The 22,337-nt window shown below is 31.9% G+C and overlaps 1 protein-coding gene across 3 annotated transcripts in view; it reads left to right on the forward strand.

Annotated features, from left to right (window-relative positions):
* Positions 1 to 22,337, forward strand: part of SLC38A6 (solute carrier family 38 member 6) — a 64,677-nt gene that overhangs the window by 37,801 nt on the left and 4,539 nt on the right. For 2 of the 3 annotated variants that reach the window (XM_081288972.1, XM_081288974.1), the window contains 7 exons: positions 3,504 to 3,582; positions 10,742 to 10,824; positions 11,288 to 11,346; positions 15,506 to 15,571; positions 15,805 to 15,858; positions 17,653 to 17,732; positions 18,080 to 18,180. In XM_081288972.1, the coding sequence (XP_081145098.1) occupies positions 3,504 to 3,582; positions 10,742 to 10,824; positions 11,288 to 11,346; positions 15,506 to 15,571; positions 15,805 to 15,858; positions 17,653 to 17,732; positions 18,080 to 18,180 (522 nt within the window). The remainder of the gene's footprint in view (positions 1 to 3,503; positions 3,583 to 10,741; positions 10,825 to 11,287; positions 11,347 to 15,505; positions 15,572 to 15,804; positions 15,859 to 17,652; positions 17,733 to 18,079; positions 18,181 to 22,337) is intronic. The other variant, XM_081288973.1, reaches the window with a different exon arrangement.

Consider the following 22,337-nt stretch of genomic DNA (forward strand, 5'->3'; position numbering starts at 1 on the left):
GAGCATGGTCCTTTTGATAGACTTTCTTCATTTTTGCTATACTTTGGTTGATTGCTTCACTTTTCTCCTGCACTTGCTCATATCATACTAATTAAGCAAGTTTCTCAAGCCAAGAAACTTGAGACACCAGCTATCACTAGCTTAAATATTATTGCTTTTTTGTGCTTTTATATCTTTATCTGTGAAATAAATAATATCTACTTCTCAGGTATGTGTGAAAGTTAATGAGGAAGCAACTTCTGTATCATTTAGAATACTGCCAGGCATTTAATAGGCATCCAGAATTCAAAAAGTTTGGCTGTTCTCTTGGATGTCCCTGCTGAGCCCCTTCCACTTTTTTCCTGCATCTCTTCCCTCAACCTTCCATGGCTCAGCTCATGTGTTTCTTTTTATGATTAAGTCAACCAATATTAATACCTTACTACTTACTATAGCCTAATCTAATTTTACCCTATTTTAGTCCTTTTTTAATGTAGCAGTTGTTTCTCCACATGATTTTTAAAGAATGCTTTCAATTTCTGTGTTTTGATTAGTTGACAGATTTTTAAATTTCCTTCTCAGGGCAGTTTCTATGAAATGAGTTCTATTAGCTATGTTTAAAATGAAAGACAAAAGAATATCTATTTAGTTAATGTGGTGAAACTAAATGATTTGTAATGGCTGAGTAACTGTCATCAAGGTATATCTTCTAGCACTAATACTGGCTTTGGTGATATGGAGTTCAGAACTACTTAACCATAACTGTGGTGCTTATGGATGACCCTGTTACAGCTATTAATTTGGACTACAACATGTTGTGTCTTGTACTAGGGAGTCTACACTGTGTATTAATGTCAGCAATAATCATTTACAAATTCTTGCTTATGACCTGTCTCTAAGATAAGTCTTTAAACATTTCCTTATGCTATTAATAAAAGACATGAGACAAAAGATATGGCAACCAGCTATTAGACCTTTTGGTTAAAAACAATGGATATATGAACTTTCCAATTGGTATTATATCTCTGAAACTTTTCCAGCTCATTTTATTGAACAGATTGTTCTTTTTATGTGGATGCAGTTAAGATGTATTTCCTAACCTTATGTGCATTTGGTAATCTTTTTTGTTTCTTCTCTGTATTATATGTAATATAATATGTTAAGGTACTAGTCCTTGCATGAAAGTTTATTTGTGGTTAAAAAAAATAATTTTGACAGTGAATAGAGTAGTGTCTTTCTTTGTTTTACTTGCTTAATCAGTAGGGTTTTTCCCCCCATGGTAAGCTCTGTGGTTTTGTAGCTTTTAAAACATATGCCAGCGTTCTCTAAGAAAGAAGCAGTAGTTTGCGTGTTTTACTATATTCGTGTCTTGTAAGCTGAAGTCTTTTTTTTTTTTTTTTTTGAGAGAGAGAGAGAGAAACATGTGTTTGGTGAGTTCATATTTCTTAAAATATACATGATTCTTCAGACTGGAATCTAATGAAACAGGACTCCCATTTGAAAGCCAAAGAGTTAAGGCTACAACAGAGGATAAAAGTGATCAAATGATTAGCCAGGGGCTAATAGAAATTCTGGAAAGAATGACAGATTGTATATTAGAAAGAAATCTGATCTCATATTCATTGAAGCTTTTTACAATGAAAGATCCAAAAGAAATAATAGAAAATTACTGAAAGAGATGAATGTCTGAAACTTTAGAAATGCATGTGGTGTTGGATTAATCCAAGCAAGAAAGACTGATGGGCAGATCATAAATTACATTGTGTTGGAAGTCTGCATTCCTTGTTTGAATATCTGTCTCTTTCTCTCTATTCCAATTTCTCTCTCTTTCTAGTTTTAGGATAGTTTTGGAAAAAATCAACTCATGATTTTTATCATTTCACCACATGTGTATAGTTCTTTGGAATAGATAAAATATGGTAGAGACTCCAAATCCTTTAGTGGAGGAGGTTAATGTAAACCTTGCTTCTGTTATGTACTGAATTGAAGACATTTTTCATTATGAGAATATGAATAACATAGAACACGTTTTCACATCTAATCAGTTGTAGTATCCTAAAGTAAAAGAGTTTGAAGAAACATCTTAGTAGGTTTTAATCATCAGCTGCATTTCTTCTGGGGAAAAAGAAACACCCATGAACTGAAAAATATGTATATGCATATTTTTATTATAAAGAAGTGATTATTTATTTAACCATTCTAAATTTTACTTTGCCATAGATGCATGTTATTTTACTTTAAAAAATGTGAGTGATGGTCTATCTTCATACAAATTCACATACAAACTAATAGGAGTCCTTTTTTTAAAGTTAAAGTGGTCGCATGGCATTGTAATCATGGAGAAATTCAGCTAGTTTTCTAATAGATTAATTGAGAAATGCACATTCTTCTTAAACTATTGAAGCTTCTCATCAAATTTTCCCCAGATTTTTATCATTCAGACTTGGCATTCATTTGTGTTCTTGGTTTTTATAGGTCCAAGGAGAAAGTGAAATGTTTCCTGAAATCTAAATAAGTAATAAATTTAATGTGCACACAGAGTACACTCTTTCTTCATCATGAACATTTCCTCATTAGCTATTTTTTTAAAACATATTCTTAATCTCTGAGGGAAGAGAGATTCTTGCTCTGTTAAACTGAGGTTCTAACTCCAAATCAACCGCATTTTTTATACTTAATTATTTAAGCTTAAACTTAAGAATTTGTAGATAAATGAGTTCTGTATTCTATAGGCATGTTAATAATGGAAGGTTCATAGAATTTGTTTTTATGGCTATATCAGCAATAACATAATTATTAAAGTATATAAAAACTAGTTATTTCTGGGATCCTGTCAGATAAAATGTGAGAACTATTACTAGCTTCAGGTTCTGATTACATAATGCAGATGAGTAAAAGTGGAGTAAAAATTGGAAATTCTATAACTTTAGTTTACGTAATGCTTTCTAGTGGATCTTTCTAATCTGTTTAAGAGGACAATTTTGAATATAATTGATTGTTCTATATTTGCCTTATAATAACTTGTGTCCATAGTGTGGGGGTGGGTAGCAAATAGAGGAAGAGCAAGTGAGAGAGGGAACGAGACTTGCTGGAAGGGTGTTTCTCCCTAGTAACAAAGGAAAAATTATCAAAGTTATTGGCCTACTTGTTAAACTTCTGTTTCTATGTCAATTACTAAACTAACCTCTGATGCCTTAGATGGGAAATAATGTGTAAGAGAGTTTTTGCAAAACTTCAAACAAAATTTTGTTTATAAAGTGGTCTATAATCAAGACCCTTTTATCTAAATTTTTTGCTCTAGATTTGAAATATAAACAAAGGATACTTAATGTACTTACCCAATTATTCTTGTCTACAAAATTACTTATCTCTGTTCCTGGTATATATGTCTTTGGGGTGGTACCTTATGAAGTAGTCTTTCATATGTCATCCCATCTCTAATGGACATCTGTGTTCCTGGAGAGATTACTCTTTAAATGGTTAAAAATTATGGAATTTTAATAGAAATTCTTTTTTTTTTGCAGCTATGTCATCTTATCTTTTAATTATTAAAACAGAGCTTCCTGCTGCTATTTCAGAATTTTTGACCGGAGACTATAGTGGGTAAGACAAATATTTTGCATTGTGTCCGTTCATTTATTAATTCAATAAATATTTATTAAGCTGTAGTGGCAAGTGAAACAAATGTATTCCTTGTCATTTAGACATTTGCAGATTAGGTGGGGTAGATAGTAATAAAGGAGAAAACACTCTGCATATATTTTTGTGATTACCCACTGCGTACAAAGCTCGGTAGTGTATTTGGTGAAGCACCAAATAAGCCCTTGCATTCCTTCAGGGTGTGAGAGAGGACAAGACAGGTCAGAGAGAACTCTTGGAGAAGAGTGAAGGAGAAATTTCTGAGGATATGAAAGATTGGGGTGGGGGCAGGGAGGAAATTAAAAGTACTGATAATAAAGGTCTTAAACACGAAAAAGTGAAAAATTCTGCTGTCACTTCTCAACAAATCATAGTAACAAAGAATGTGAAGTTACAAACATATCTGTGTGAGATTTCTATTATACAGCATGATTAAAAAATTATTTATAAGGACTTGTTTCATTTCCTGTTTTTTGACATTAATGTGAGTAATACCAAAACACAATATACTTTCTCCTTTATTTAAAAATGTCTGAGTCCTATAGACTATATTGATGTATCACTTTTTTTAATGGGGGAAAAAACCCCAAATTAATTATGCTTTCCCTTTCCTTATATAGAGCAAGATTTTTTTTTTTGAAAAATGAACTTGAAAAGACAGAATAAATTCTTTTCATTGTCAAGTTATTTTATACAGTTTTCAAATCACTACATAAAACTCAGCAAGCTTTTAGGTTTATATATTTGGTTGGTTTTTTGTTTTGTTTTTTAATATTTATTTTTTAGTTTTCTGCTGACACAACACGTTTGTTTGTTTGTTTGTTTGTTTGTTTTGTATGTGGTGCTGAGGATCGAACCCGGGCTGCACACATGCCAGGCGAGCATGCTACCGCTTGAGCCACATCCCCAGCCCTATTTGGTTGTTTTGCCCCAGTAATTGCAGGGAATGTTTTCAAAATTTAGTTTTTAGCTTTGACAACATAGTTTCCATTAAGGAATTCTACTTAGACAAATGAAGATACATATTGGTAAGGAGGGTGTTTTTGCTTTAGATCTGAATAAGAATCATCAAGAAAAAGTGGTTGGAAAAAAGGTCATAAAAACCCTTAATATTTTCTCATCATAAGAAGATAATGTCCTTCTAAAGTACTTTATAGTTTATGAGGTTTACACATTCATTGTCACATCTGATACAATGACCTTGATTTATCTTCAGCTTTATATCATTACATTTTGATTTTATGCTTAGTTTGATAAGAAATAGTTATTTGAAATTCACTTTTGTATTTGCTTGTAAGAATACTGAGGATAGCTTCCAATATTCAAATTCTATGTGAGAAATTTATTTGATAATATAAAGCTAAGAATTCAAGGCAACATGAAGTAGAATGAAGAATGCTCAACCAAGAGGAATGAAGCATGTTCTATTCATTTCATATTAATAACCTCAGGCATTTAACTTCTTTTGACCATGTTACCTAACTTTGAGCCTTAGATTTCTTTACCTGGTGTCATTGGGTTACCAATATTGCCTTAACAAAAATTATTGTGAAATAAGATATTGTACAAATACATGCCTTTAAGCATATAATATAGCGTAAATGTGGAGAATTAAGAAATTTCATTGATAGTAACTGTATTGAAGATGTTCTTTCTTTTTTTGCTCAAACTGCCAGGAAGCTCAGTCAAATTTGAATGTAGCATTAATCTATGTTAATCCTAATAGTTGTCTGTCATATGTGTTTTCCTTTTTTTTTTTTTTTTTTTTTGGTCCTGAATTTGGTGACTTCTATTTATATTTTTTATTGTCATACGTCTTTATGGAAAGAGAAATGTAGTTTTAGAAACAAAGTATTATGTGGCAAAACTATTTGAATCTTAGGTCTTCTATCTCTAAACTGATCCTTTTATCAACTTCATTTTAAATCAATTGCTATTTACATTATTGGTTTTTTTCCAGTTTATTTTAAATTTTTGTTTTAAAAATTAAAATTTATTTCTCCTCACTCATATAAGTAAAAAATTAGTTAAAATGTTATATTTGTGTCAGAAACAGGTTTTTCAAAAAATGTATACTTCAAAATACTGTGGCTAGTTTGCATCATCTCTTTTATGTTTAAAATTGCACATAATGACTCATGTTGTTTTCACCATAATAAATATTCACTTATTTTGAATTTCAAAGTCTTGAAACACTTAATAAGTGACTATATTAATTGGTTAAAAGACACCAAAATTGTCAAAGGTTAATGTGTAAAAATAGTTTAAGCAAATATATTATAGTCGACTTTACTATCTTTTAGGGCAGTTTATTTCTAGATAGAGTTAAATAGCAGTATTTTTTTCTATGAGGTCAATATGATATTGATTGGATTTTATTTTAGGGTTTGACTTACTATAAATTCCAATGAAGATCTTTCAGGCATACTTATTTCTGGGTTATCTGTGAGCTTGGCATAACCTTGTGACATAAACCTTTATTTAGAATTTTATACTCATTATATTCTAATTTCAAAAATTACTATTAAAAATCAGAAGCTATAAATACTTCTTTAAATTTTTTTTACATGAACTCTCTTATTATTATAATTATTATTATTATTATTGCCTTTCAATTCTTAATACACCTTTATACCACAATTTATTATATCTCTATATACAAGACATGTTGACACCAAATTCACATCTTCATACATGTATTTTGTGGAACGATGAGGGTCTATAAATACTTACACTGAATTTTCATGATATATCTTTTTTTTAGAATAACTTATATTCTTTAAATCTATGGCTGTTAAAAGTTGGAAGCTCTCTGTTAACATTTAATGATCTTGTCAGGGGAATATGATTGACACAATTAAGTTGTCTTGCATTTGAGTTACATAATTTATATGGGATGTGAGTAAGATCCTAATTCAGAACATATGATACTCTTGTTCCATTCCATTCGAGAATGAAATTAAAGCAACTTATAAATAAATCTGGTTTTCATTAAAAAAATGGAAAAAACATCTGCATGCCAAAGCATTTACAATACTGCTAAGGATTTATACTCTATATTTCATACTTGTAACATTTTTATCATACAGGATTAAATCAACAGATCAAACAAGTTTTCTAGGAAGTATAAAACTTTTTACTCTAATTCTTTTGGCTTAAAGAGAATGTGTATTTAGATCATAGTAGGAAAACAGGAGTTCTGTTAGATAGATTAATATATTTTTCTAAAATCTTGGTTTATGTAAAAAATAGTTAATATGTACTTTTTGAAATTTTATTGGTTTATATTTTTCAGGCTAAGACAATTGACTATGACCTATACTTGAAATCTAAACTAACTTTACTGTGTTATATAACTATATTGCCTTTATTTCTAATGAGCAAATGGTAAAGAAAGCACTCTCTTTACAATTGCCTTTATTTACATAAATTAATAAGGATAAGAAATGATTAATGATAACCAATAGCCAAGCTAGGGATAGAAAAATTCTGTTTACAATAAAATCCTTTTCTCATAGAGAATTTAAAGTTCAGTCCTGTGAAAAGCATGATCTTGAAATAAATGATGTAGTATCTGAAAAGTACCATAAACTTATAGTAATTTTTGAAGACTAGAGAATATTTATTTCCATTGCTACTCTCAAAATCATCGTCATCCAGTTGCTGATTTCACAGACATAATGAAGCTGCTGAACCAGATGATCTCTTAAGTTTTTTTCAAGCTCTGACATTCCATAACTCTAATTCTGAGTTACTGTTGGGAGGAGGTAAAGTTATCTTCAGACCCACAGTTCAGTGCTTTGGTCAGTAATGTGACTTTTATGGACATATATGAATTGTGATCTGAAATAATATGAAGTAACTCTTGTTCAGGATTTCAAAGTGCTTCTTTTATCTTATGCAAAAGAGTCCTACTCTGGGGATTAGCATACTCGCTTTTGTACAATTCTTCCTTCATGTCATTTTGTTTTGTTTTTACTTTTGAAGAGTCCGATTGGTTTATAATGATTTTTTATTTTGTTTTATTATGGTAAGAACACTTGACATATGAAATATACCTCTTGACAGACATTTAAATATACAATGCAGTATTGTTACCTATCAGGGACAGCAGAACTGACAGATGGAGTCTGCACCAGTGCTCCTTTGGGCATTTTTTTTTCTCCTGTCACTGCAACTGTCTGAGTCTGATATAGAGCCTTGGGCTGTTTGCCATTTTCAGAAATTTAGTTGCCAGGTGTTCCTCAATGAGAGATATTTTGAAGTTCCAATTTGGTTCTTAAATTTTAAGAGTGACTAGAAAAGAGATATGTTGAGTATCATTTCATATTGGTTTTTTTTTCATATCATATTGTTAATATGTGTATTTTCTTTGTACTTCCTGCATACAAAGGATTGAGGGGCACTTGCACATGTAGCAAGCATAGGTTCAGGTATGTGACTACTAAAAATACTTGTGCATAGGTTATCTCTTCTGGCACATGCATGTCCTAAGGACACAAATTAGGGTAGGTAGGGAACGAAAAAGTATGATCAAAGAGGAAGTTGGTGGCACCCAATAGGACTGATTCAAAGTACTGTGGAGAGGAAGGACTTCCTCATAAACTAAGATGTGAAGGATGTGCACTGAATCATAAAGTCCATATTAGAAGCCAGAGGTTGAAACCCAGGTAGAAGAAAACACTTTCTTAATTTAAAATGAAAGTGGACGACTTTGGCTACCTTTTGAGAGTGAAAGATGATGCATTATTGCAAAGTGAATTCTAAGATCATCTACTAAATGATTTGAAAAAATCCCTGTTGCCCTTTGATACACCCAGTTCCCATTTTAGCATGGATTTTATTTTATTACTGTTGTGCATGTGTTTGGGCATGTTATGCTTCATTACAGAAAATTTAGAAAAGTGTACATTGATAAATTATATATAATATTGCTGCCTAATTTCTAATCTTCTATTTTCTTTGAATTCTCCCAGCTCTTTATAGTTAATAATCATATAGTTTGTATTCATATCATTAGCATTTTCCATTTTACTAGATTTTTTTAAAAGCTGCATAACATTCCATTAAATATACTGTTATAAACCTAAATGTTGAGTATATAGAATTTTCTCCTGTTTCTTAATATTATAACAGTGTTGCATTCAACAACTCTCTTGCAAGTGGAATTGTTTCTGGGTTAGATGGTTATCTTAGAATAGATTACCACTACATTTTTATTGTACTTGCTACATATTGACAGTTGGGTTTTTTTTATAGGTTGTTCAAAACATTACAAAGCTCTTGACATATCATGTTTCATACATTAGATTCAAGTTGGTTATGAACTCCCAATTTTACCCCATATATAGATTGCAAAATCACATCGGTTACACATCCACATTTTTACATAATGCCCTATTAGTAATTGTTGTATTCTGCTACCATTGTTTTTGAGAGGAGACTACTAATTGACAAGATCAGTAGCATGTATGATGGACATACATCATACACACATCCTTCAATATTATCTTTTAATCATTGTACTAGTTTAATTTTAACAAGGTGATTATTTCTTTAATTAAAGCCAGTGATTAGATTTTTCTTCATATATATTCACTAGTTATATTATTTTTTAGTTCTAGTTGGACACAATACCTTTATTTCATTTATTTATATGTGGTGCTGAAGATCGAACCCAGGGCCTCGAATGTGCTAGGCAAGCACTCTACCACTGAGCCACAACCCCTGCCCATCTTTCATTGTCCTTTACATACAAATCTGTTAAGGTCTTGGGAAATTAAGTTTTAGAAATTTCTATACATGAATTTTATATTGAGAAATTTATATATATATATATATATATATATATAGAGAGAGAGAGAGAGAGAGAGAGAGAGAGAACATACACACACACACATGCAAACAAGAAGAAAATAAATATTGCTCATATTGCTACCATATAGAAATATCTACTTTGGGTACTTTAAGTGTATTGTTTTGGCATTTTAAAAATGAACATCCAGTTTTTATTGTTGATTTGCTGTGCTGGATTATTACACTAGCTGATCTTTTTTCCCTCTCATTATTCTAACATCTTTATATGTAGATTGTAATATTTTCTGAGCTGGTAGTTCATTCCCTATCCTGAAACTTTGGAAAAATATAGAAAACTACAAAGAAGAAAAATTACCCATTTTTCTAACATCAAGAGAAAATGGCTAACAATACACTATACTTCCTTTCAATTTTTAATGCATCCATATTTTTTTTCAAAATAGTATCATGCTATACACACACACACATATATATACACATATTATGTTTAGTGAATATTCAACATATTGTTATTTCAGAATTGTAGTGGTGTTAGATGTTTTTTTCCAGTTTTTACCATTTTAAATATTTTCAATAAACTTGTACAAAAATCTTTGTTCTGATTGCTTCTTTATTTTTAATAGTCTTTTTTAAGTGGTAAAGTGTTCAATCATTTGAAAGCTCTCATTATCTATGCAAATTTTCATTCCATAAAGGTAATTTATGTAGTTTATACTTTTACCAGGTTTTTGCACACCTCATCCCTTCTCACTACCATTGACTATTATCTTGATTTTTTAAGGATTGTATTTTATTTATTTTTTAATATCTTTATATTTATTTATTTATTTATTTTTATGTGATGCTGAGGATCGAACCCAGGGCCTCACGCATGCGAGGCAAGCACTCTACCACTGAGCTACAACCCCAGCCCTATTATCTTATTTTTAAGCAGTTATAATTTTGGTGGTTGAAGAGCGGTAGCATTTTTATAATGGCATTCTATTCTAAGATAATCATCTAAAACAGAAAAAATTCCACCTGCATGAGAACTGTTGAATGCAATACTGTTATGAAACAGGAGAAAATTCTATATACCCAATATTTAGTTTCATCACAGAATATTCAGTGGAATGTTATTTTGGTAATTAAAAATTATTTTTGTATATTACCTAAATGTAAATTCATTAATAAGAATAATAAGATCTCATAAGAACATTTTAACAAAAGGAAGTAGGCCTTTCGTGATGGTTGTAATATATGTGCACACACATCTAAGAACAAACACTGGAGTTCTGTGGCTAAAACAGAATTTTTTCCCTAATAGGTCGTGGTATCTGGATGGACAAACACTACTAATAATTATTTGTGTTGGCATAGTGTTCCCTCTTGCTCTTCTTCCCAAAATAGGTAAGTCTTTATGGAAGAGTACATAATTTGTTTAGAAGAGAGAGAGAAACATTAAGAGGCTTTTAAATTTCATAGTACCATATTTTTAGCAGAAAGGTGGTGGTGGTGAATAATTTAAATTTGGCCTTATTTTCGGTTGTTCAGCCTTCAACCCTGCCTAGTTAACCTATTACTTGGTTTGCAGTAGTATTTTGTCTGCCCCACTAAAATAAAATCTTTACAGCGGAACATTAAAGAGCAGCCTTTCCTTACAGTGTACCATTAGTGGTAAGCCAGTTCCAATTCTGCTGTACAGAGCTACATAAATGATCTGTGACAGATAGTTGGAATGTTGTTATTCTGAGCCTTAAGCCCCAGATACCAAGCACTATAATAGAAAACATGCCCAAGATGTATAGCTTTAGCTGTACGTTTAGGATCACTTTCCTTATAAATTGCTTTTTATTTTACTGTTATTTTACAGGCTTTCTTGGCTACACAAGTAGTTTATCATTTTTCTTTATGGTGTTCTTTGCTCTTGTGGTAAGTTTAAAATATAATGCATTGCTTATCTCCTCCCTAAAATTGGACTCATGTTAATGATTTTTTTTTTCTTTTAAGTCTGTTTTGTGCTGGGAAGTTAGCCCATTCCATTTATTATGTTACTAAAAGTAGTTTTGTTCACAAAAGAATTTAATAATTTTCACAGAATTATCTCCTTCGTTGCATTCATTCTAAAGAAGCTTAGCTGGAGTAGAATCTCAAATTCTGTATCACCTACTGTTAACTAGAGAGAAGAGCACACCAATTTTGTTAAAACTCTAGATGGAATAGAATTCTTTGTGTAGGTGTATATGTTTATTTATGTACAACACTGTGTGAAGAAACAGTCGGCTCTAATCTGTAAAGTCAGTTTGGTACTAGTCATCTTAATTTTGAAATTTTGTTTGATTGATAAAACAAGAGTTTCTAGGACTTTACCAAGGATATCTAATAAGAACCAGGTTGCTTGAATTTTTTCCTCTCTACCCTGGTTATTCAGTATAAATAAGTTCTTATGAAAATAGTACTGGGAATAAATATTATTCTTTATATGTAGGATATAGTCTTTCTTATTTTAAACTAGTCACTTTTATTATGAAAGGAAAATATCTGATGTTAAATTTAACTTATTTTGATAGTTATAAAATAATATAAAGATAAAATAGAATTTAAATTTCTTGTTTCCTTTTTATTATTCTAAAGCAGATCTTAAACATTTTTATAAAGATAATATCTTCATGTAAAATTTTTAAACCCTTTTTTTATTTCCATAGCATTTTATTCCACAGTCAGTATCTAAATAGTAAACATTAAATAGGATTTAACATTTAGCTTCCCAAAAATATATATGCCCAAATAATCTCTTCATAAATTTGGTTAAACTTCTCTTTGTTATTTACTTATTAATAGAAGGCAGATGTCATGCTATAAGCAAGACAAACACATCAGTAGTTAAACCATATTACAGAACCAGATTTCAAAACTGTCAAAACAGTTTCGGGTGCATTGCCTTTAGCTTTGGTTAAACCATCTTCTGAGACACAGGGATAAAATAGCATTAAATTACTTTAATGAAGTGGAAATGACCCTGATTTCACTGTATATAGTAATTATTTTCCATGAATACTCTTAAATCTGAAAGTATTTGATAGTGTTTACATTTACTGAATTTACCAACGTTAAAATCATCCCTCCTACAGTTGTCTGACAAATAATGAATTGAACATACACTTTGTATGCTCTATATCGAATAGAGAAACAGTAAATATTTTCATCATAAGTTGATTGTTGGGAAGCCTCTGCATAGTTAGAAGTGCCCTGCATAGGAGCTGGCATTGTGGCTCAGTGGTAGAACGTTTGCTTGGCACGTGTGAGGCACTGGGTTCAATCTTCAGCACCACATTAAATAAATAAATAGATAGATAGATAAACAAATAAATAAATGCATTTTTTAAAAAAAAGAAGTGCCTGTGTATGCAAATGATGAATATATAGGTATTGAAGAGAATCAGTGTAGGTAACAGTGAATTTTTTCCCTTATAGATAATTGACAGTTCTCATTATGTCAGTAGGATATAGATAATTGACATTTCTCTTTGCATTGGTAGGAATAATTTAGTTTTCATAGTCAATAGTTTGAGGTAAGTGAAATGTATTGATATGATATGTCTACTATAGTTTTCATTTCTGTCATGACAAATACTCTTTAATTCAATACAGATTTCTGCTGTAACTGTCATATAGAAATACTACCCTTATTCTGTATTTATTGTAATGCTTTTACAAACCATTTGCTCAGATTTTTACCTCTGGAAAGTTTAAATTTGGTCTACAATGGGATAATGAGATGCACTCTAATTTTTTTAGTGGTCTTTTTTGTTGACATTTATTATAGATTCAAAAGTAAGTATTAGGTTTTGAAATAGCAGTTAGGAAAAATACATGCATATATATTAACCCATATTTTTTTAAATATGACATAAATTTTTCCCCCTCTAAAATTTTTAAAAATAAATTTCACTTTAGTAATGGCTTGGAATGACAGAAACCAAATGGATTTACCATTTAAAAAAAAAAAAAGAACTACCTTTTTTTGGTCCATCTTAGTACACAAATGGCTTACCACTCTTTTCAAGTTTTTCTCTTAAGTACAGATTAGTGTTTTAAGTAGTATTTCAGTAAACCAATAGTCAAATAAATAGCATTTAGAATTAAATGATTTTCTTCTATTAAGCACTATGTTAGGTATGATAGTGTATGAAAGTTTTGCATGGTCACTACAATCTAGTCAATCCAGTAGGGGAGATCAATCAACATAGGAGGAAAGATAAGACTAAGTTATTAGAAAACACCGTAGGTATTACCTAATGAAATACTTATTTATTTGCTTCAAAGTAGGAGTCACAAGAATTGAGAGAAGAATCACTGAGAGCTAGAGTAAAGAAGAATTTGAAAGGAGGTAAAATAAGCTGAGCCTTGAAAGTTGGGAAGGACTTGGAGCAGGAAGAAAGAAGGGCCTTTTGTGCAATTGAACAGATATTTTTAATACTTAATCTAGTAATCATTTTTCTAACCCCAAGAGTTATCTTATTACCATGTATTATCTTCAACCCAAGCAAGAACTCCTTATAAATATTTGCTGTTTGTTGTTGGGTCTCTTTGCATTTCTGTTTTCTTCTGCTGCTTTGTCGGACATCATCTCTAGCCACACTATTCTACTACACAGGCATGGGTTTGGGGTGGATCTTTGCACAGAAATTAGGTGAACTTATATTAATATAAAAGGCTGTTAATGAGTTTATCTCTATTTTAAAAGGGGGAAAAAGATACCTGGTACATGGCAAATGCTCAATAAATGGCTTTTGCTGCCAACAGCACCACTGCTGGTAAGGAGAAAAAGTGAGAGACTAAATTTGGAACTGTGTCAACATGGCAAAAGATAGAGACCAGTAATGACCTTGCTTCTCCAGCTTTTCCATTACCTCATCCTCATCCTTTTTTTGAAAACCTTTTAGGAAAAAAAAAATGGTGAGATTATGCTTTTGATTTTGTTCTTTCCTCTTGGTAAATTGATCATCGAGTTTTATTTTGTATTGAAAACTTACCTTGGAGTGTCAAAGCAGCTAGCCAAGTTTATCCTTATATTTTTTTTCCCTTCCTTATTTTTCCTTGGTGAGATTTTTAATTTTAGAGTGACTCTTTAGTTCACTCATTAACTTAATCCTAAAAGTGTATATTTTCTTTAGATTTGTTTTATCATGGTATAAAGTATTGATTTAATTTGCTAAGATCCAAAATCTAGATAAATACCATATAGAAATAGTGTTTACTTATTGGTCTCCAGCAAAGGACAAATACTTCCTTTATTCTCCTTTGCCCCTTTGTATGCTGGGATTCAGCCCGGAGCAAACATTTACAGAGTAATTATGTGCCTGAAACAACGGCAACAATGGTAATGTTGACACAGCTACAACTTTAGGTTCAGGAACAGGATGGCCACAATTAAGAGTAAAATCCTGAAACATTTTCATTGATTATTTCTGGGAAATAGCATCCCTCTGGGTTTCTCTTAATGTTTTTTCTTTAATTTATTTTTACCAGCTGGAGTTCCCTAGTTATGTGCTCTTATTCTAGCCAGCTTTCTCCACATTCACCAAAAATAATACAAATCTGAAAAAGTAAGGAGGGTGAAAGTACTTATATTCATCAGAAATCCCTGAGGTCCGCCTTTACATAAAGTCTCTACATATTTCTTCCTGTGCCTTTTCCAAACCTGCTATTAATATTTCTCTGACTGCTACTGAAACAAATAATCATATTTTTGTACCATTGACAAAACACATTCCCCCTTTGAGTCACACTTAAAAAAAAATACACTGATGCTGTAGGAGTTTTGAAAGTTGACAGGAAATACCCCCAGTCTTTAATGGAAAAGATCCCCACTAAACACATGTGAAACACCTTCTGTCCTATCCCTCATAGTCCTACCACAGGTAACTGTTAAATGATGACCCCTTCTAACTGGGGAAAATCTTACCAGCAAAGAATCTTCTGTTAGCTGTTTGGCATGGTTTTAGACTAATGAAAATAATTTTGACCTAGTTGAAATCAATGAATTTTATTAGAAATAATCTGAGTACTGATTATATTATTCTTACAGATAATAATTAAAAAATGGGCCATCCCTTGTCCTCTGACATTAAATCATACAGAGGAATTCTTCCAGGTAATAGTTTCTGTTTTGTTATTGTTTGCCTTTTTAAACTAAAAAGGGGGAAAAGGCAAGCAAATAATTTTTTTCCTTGTTAATAAAAAAGTAGTGGTTGTATGCATTTTGGAACTTTGCTTTGAAATAATTTGATTTGAAAGCCTAGTAATGATAAAATTAATTTTTTGTTGATGTATTCTGACTTTTAATAGCTGTTGGTTTCTCTTTTTCCCCTCAATACTCTTAAACAGATTTCAAATGCTACAGATGATTGTAAACCAAAGCTCTTTCATTTCTCCAAAAAGGTGTGTAAGTTATTAACAGATACTTTTGGTTGATTTTTCACATTTCAAGTTTTAAGAGATTTGTGTAACAGGGTCTCTTAGGTCTTTGTACCTGTAACTAATTAATTTTCATGAATGTGCTAAGTATAGGATTGCCTACCAGAAGAATAATATTATTTAACACAGGGTGGCCCATTATGAAACAGCCACCTTTTTTTTCCCCCTTTGGCATGCCTTTAAATGGAGCCTGTTTTAAATGGGCCTCAGCCTAAAAGAACAGATTTACCGAATGTCTGGTCTGGCCAATAAGGTCCTCTGTGGATACAGACTTCCTGTTGCCCTCTGGACTTGTAAAGCTAAATAGCCAATTACAATCAAAAACTCCTCCCCTGTGAGTAGAACTTTGGTCTGTAGCTAAGCAGCCTCATCATTGGACCAACAATTGAGTACTGCCAATATATCTTCTGACCAACATTCCAAAGTTGAAATTTATGATGCCAGGAGTCGAGACTAAAAAACTTAAGTCCCCTTGCCTTCTCTAAGAGCCTAAGGGGTGTAGGATACTCAAAAATGCCTGTAAGAGCTCCTGAGCATCAGCAGAGGATGCAGGAACTGTGATCTGGATGGTCTCTGCTTTACAAATATTTGTAGAGGAGCACAAAGTCTTCCTTTTTTCTGCAGGTTTCTTCCTCTACACTGTCTTAATTCTGCCAAAATACCATTTTGTAGGTCCCAAATGGTAGAACCCCTCCACTCATGTGCAGCTTTATACTGTGGAAGTCTGCATACTCCTCCATGCAGAATTTTTCTTTATCTCCTAGTTTGTAAATGAGAAATGACTCTCTGGCCCCACAAGGGAGGTTACCACATCTTTTGCGTGGTAAAGACCTCCTTGTGCCTTAAAGATCTAAGTGGAGTAACTGACAAGCCAGGAAATTAAGCAATGTATGAAATAGAGAATTTTTGAATTAAACTCTCATTCCCTAATCCACCCTCAGGAAACTCTACAACTTCCTTCCTCGTAGCCCCTCTCAGATATTTTAGGAGTCTAGGCATTATATCCCCAAAAAGGTCTTCATCTGGAACTTCTTTTGCTGAAGAGCCTAAAGCTAGTTAAGGGAAAATATTTTTAGAGCATAAAAGAGAAAAGGCCATATTTTTATTTAGATGGTAACTTATTTCCTTGATAGCTCCCTCTGGCTCTTGTTAAGTATTCTAATAATAAAAACAAAACAAAATTTAAGTTTGTGTATTCCATGGGATCTTAAAGAGTTTTTAGGTCTAGAATAAATGACATTCATTCTTATTAAAAGAGCTCCTGATCAAAGATGCTTGCAGTACAAAGATATGGTTAACACTTTATTATTATTTTATTATGGATTACATTTTGGTGAAAGCATATTTAAAATTATTAACAATTATTGCCTAGTGCTTAAGGTAGTAAGTTGTATTTAAATTGTGCATACATTGGTAATGACTAAGAATTGCAATGAGAACATTTCTAAGGTGTAATTTTTAATCTTACCTAAATATTATTTATTTTACCTAAACTATTTTTATCTTACCTAAATAATGTAGAAGCGGTATTGTAATAAAGCAAAATGGTATGGGAAGTCAGCCTAAAAATGTTCTTCCTAGTATAGCTAAGTAAAACATTTGCTGGTGACTATAGGTATATCTCTCTGAAAAGAAAAAAATCTTATAAAGAAATGACTCATGAAAGATGAAATACATTGATTTTTTAAAAGAACTGTTGCCAAATGAAATTGTTTTCAATAGAATAGCATTTAATTGTCTTTTTAAATTCTTTTTCAGAGTGCTTACGCTATACCAACCATGGCTTTTTCATTTCTCTGCCATACCTCAATATTGCCAATATACTGTGAACTTCAAAGGTACTGTAGAATCCTGGAGTATTTTAAATGTATTAAATATTTTTGTTTTTTATCTGGAGGGCTTTCATCAGATTGAATGACACTCTCATTTATGAATCCCTTCATATCATCACTAGATTCTAAGTGTTAATTTAAAATGAAATAAAACAAAGCAAGTTAATTCTTAAGAATGTTTCCAGGAAATGTAATCTTCCTATGCTGACTTCACATTACTAATTCTAGTGTGCAGTTATTAATAGATTAGGTCTTGAATGATTGAAGAATCTTCTTGACTAATTTGGGAGACATTTGTTTATTTAGCTATAATTCATATCACTGGTTTTACCTTTGCCATTTTTGTCTTTTAGCCCATCAAAGAAAAGAATGCAGAATGTAACCAATACAGCAATTGCTTTAAGTTTTCTCATTTACTTTATATCTGCCCTCTTTGGTTACCTCACTTTTTATGGTGAGTGTATTCTATTTTGGGTTTTTTTTGAGGGGGTGGGGGTGGGGGGGTGTGCCAGGGATTGAACCCAGGGATTCTTAACCACTGAGCCACATCCCCAGCACCCCAGACTTTTGTGCTCGAAGGATTTTGGTCAAAGAATTTTCAGAGCATTTCATATTTTGGATTTTTAGATTACAGATACTTAATCTGCATTGTTTAGAATCTTCAACTTTGGAAAAAGTGTCCAAAAATACTGACCTTCTTCTCCTTCCTATAGATAAGTAGAACTACCTGAGAGAAACCTGTCTCTAAATAAAATAAAATAAATATATGTTTTATTTAGAGACAGAGTCCTATTAAGTTACTTAGGGCCTCACTAAGTTGCCCAGGCTGGCTTTGAACTCACTTACTATCCTTCTGCCTTAGCCACCCAAGCTACTGGGATTACAGGCGTACACTACCACTTCCAGTGAGTATATTCTTTGATAGAGATGACAAAATAAATTATTACATAAGTGATCTCACACATGATTATAGACTTTCTTTCTGCCTTTCAGTAATGAGTTAATTTGTGCAGGCCACCCAGATTTCAGTGCAGTGTTGGGTGGTTCTAGGGACCTTATAGAAATGATTCTCTTTCTCTTAGAAAGGTGGATCAAATTAAAGATTAATGACTTCATATGAAAAATTTCTTATACACCTAAGTATATTTCAGGTTTAGGGATACTGATGTCTTTCTAAAAAGATAATGATTTTGGTTTTTTAAAATTGCATATTCAGTATATTATACTCTAGTTCGGAAGTTTTAGGGTTGAGAGAGTAAAATCATTTTAATTGCAAAAGAACAAGTTGAGAAAAGGAAAGAGTTTTACACTCGATTTTAGTTTTACACTTAGATGTCAGATATTTCTGCCTCCAGAATTCATCAGATATACATTCTGTAATTCACCATGACCTTTCTCCTTTATTCTTAAAGACAGTTTTAAATTCACAAAATAAAAGTATCTTTTATATATTTTGGAAAAATTCCCTGCTTGTTATGTTGGGTAGTTTTCTCTTGATAAGAACTTGAGGAAAAAGTAAAACAGAATTCTAGAACAAGAATAAAAATTGTAAGCTTTCTTGTTTGATTTGTAAGCATACTTGTTGAATTTACATAAAAACATATTGTAATACAAGTTACACTCAATTTGTGAAATTCTGCATACACTTTTTGGTTTATGAATGCTTCTATTTTATAAGTCTTCAAGTAAATGGCTGTTATTACTTAGGTAATACTTAGCTGTGAATAACTATCATTTCTTGTGTGACTGTCTTGTGAATATGTTTCAGCTTGTAGACATCAGTGATGACTAATAATGTCATGACTAGTAATGGCACTTTTCTTATTGCACGGAATTTTCCCAAGTCTGACAAGTTTTGTGATAATGTTTGCTTATACTGCTACATTTCCTCAGCCCTTTGGAAAGAAATGCAGCTAGTTTGTTTGAGATCCAACAAATGTGGTACACATACCTCCTCTACTTTAACTAGCTATATGACCTTGAACAGGTTACTTCACTTTGCAGTAGCTTTATCTCCTAATCTGTAATATGGGAATAACTTCATAGAGTTGTTTTGAAGCAAAAATCAATTATATATAAAATTCACATAATGGTCCTTCACAAATGAGAGCTACTGCTGGCATTATTATTATAACTTTCATTATATTTAAGGTGCTCTTTTAGTACTGTACTTCTTTCTGTTTTTAATAAAATAGTTTAAATATAACTTTTCTGTATATGCCATATTACTATGACATTTTCTGTGGGAGAAAATTATAATTGCTCTCTGTAGTCTTTATTTTCTTGCTGCCTGTATGTTATTTCAGCAATAATGGCCATCCCATATATCTAAATCTGCTATTGCATTTTTATACTGATATAGGAAGAGAGTAGTAGAGCTTTTTGTGCACCTTAAGAAAAGCATTTTTTCCAATGTGAGCATGGTGCCCTGCGAGACACACTACAAAGAAAGTGAAAACAAATTGTTAAGCATTTGTGATCATCACTAATAAAAGCAAACTTCTTGAAATATATGTACTTTATTTTTGGTTTTTCAATTTATTCATTTTTATACAAACCTGAAATCATAATACTTTTGTTTTAATAAAATATCATAGCTGGGATTATTAATATCATAGCTGGGTCCTCTTGGGTTTCTAAAAGATTTAGCGTAGCAGAATAGCTGCATTTTTAAAAAATTAAGATTGCCACCTGACACAAATACTGCTGGTTATCACTTATCTGAAATTCTGGGGATCAGAGTGTTTCAGATTTCAGAGTTTGGGGGATTTCAGAATATCTGCAGACTTTTGTGCTTGAAGGATTTTGGTCAAAGAATTTTCAGAGCATTTCATATTTTGGATTTTTAGATTACGGATACTTAATCTGCATTGTTTAGAATCTTCAACTTTGAAAAAAGTGTCCAAAAATACTGACCTTCTTCTCCTCCCTATAGATAAGTAGAACTACCTGAGAGAAACCTCAAATGGCCTTACTGATACCAAGATGACTGAGAAATAGTTACATTAATTGTATGAATCATTAGGTACTTAGGAGCTGTTGTATTAAATTATCAGAAACAAAGCTTACATTGAAAGGGATGTGGAGAAGTGATTGATGCTAATACATTTATTGAGCTAACATTTAAGTATCAGATACTTTACATATATCATTTAACTTCATCCTTATAACAACTCTGTAAGGCGGTATAGGTTTATTTAGATTGAATAATTAGGCCAATAACTATAGCTGATGAATAATGGGGTTGAGATTTAATTATTTTGTTTCTTTCCAAATCCAGTGCTTTTATTAACTGTGCTGCCTCCTCAAAGATTATGCTGTAAAACCTCTCTTCATCCCAAGTTTTTATTAAGTGAACTTTCGGTAAAACTGCTCATGCTCACTTAAGCTTCAGGCATCCATATATATAGATATCTCATTCCCCACTTCTTCATCTCTCTCTCCCTCCCTCTCCCTCCATCACCATTCATCCATCCATTATTGTTGCTTAAAAGCAAAACCTAAAGGATTTCGTTATGTAAATGAAATGTTTTTATCAACTAAAATGATTTAATCCCATCTCCATAATGCAAATTCTTCAAAGTATCAAAATTTTATATAATGGAGAAATGTACATCTAAGAAAAATCACACAGTAGGTAGGTAGATGATAGAGAAGAAGACAGATAGCTAGCTATATGTATAGACAGATGCAATTGTATAAAAGTAATTTCTTGCCAGGTGTAGTGGTGCACACCTGTAATTCCAGCAACTCAGGATTATAAATTCAAGGCCAGCCTCAGCAATTTGGTGAGACCCTTCTCAAAAAATAAAAAGGACTGGGGAAGTAGCTCAGTGTAAAGCACCCCTGGGTTCAATCCTTAGTACCAAAAAAAAAAAAAAAAAATTAACTCTTCTCCATAGTCAGGAAGATGCAGAAACTGCTTTACTCTTCACAGTGGTTCTTTTAAGTATTATTAATCATAAGCAAGAAAAACTTTTTATGGTGTCTTTCTATAAGTTCAACAAGAGCTCTGTCTTATGGAAAGAAATTGCTAATTGAGCCTGAGATTTTATCAGAAGGTCCAGTCTGGAGTTAAAGCTTTAGATTCATTTTTTAGATGAGCAGCTAAAGCCCAGAGTGATGAAGTTACCTGTCACAGAATTAAAGGCAGGTTTCCTGAATGCTAATCCAGTATTCTTTCTGCTACTTTATGATAATCTTAATAAGCTTCAGATCCTGTTTGACAGTGTGTATTATACAGGACAGCCTCTTGACTTTAATGGCGATAGAACTTGCAGAGATTGCCAGCAGGTCCTTTCTGAGATTAGTAGAGATTTATTGGAATCTAGAGAAGCATGTTGTACTCTATCGCTTACATATGTTACAGTTCAGCTAAGAATACAGAATGACTGACTCGGAAGAAAGGTTTTCATCCTGGGAAAGTAGAAAGTGGACAAGTGACATATATTTTGAATTTATAATAATCTAATTCTTCAGGATTCTGGAGTTACTTGGAATCCTTTTACTCAGAATTCCCAAGATTTAGTTAATATCTAACTTTTGTAAGATTAAAGGGACCTATAAGTATATACAAAGATTAATAATATTGACTCTAATTACAGATGTTAA

This window comes from Spermophilus citellus (genome assembly GCF_964194105.1).
Source record: "Spermophilus citellus genome assembly, chromosome: 4".
Lineage (NCBI taxonomy): Eukaryota > Metazoa > Chordata > Mammalia > Rodentia > Sciuridae > Spermophilus > Spermophilus citellus.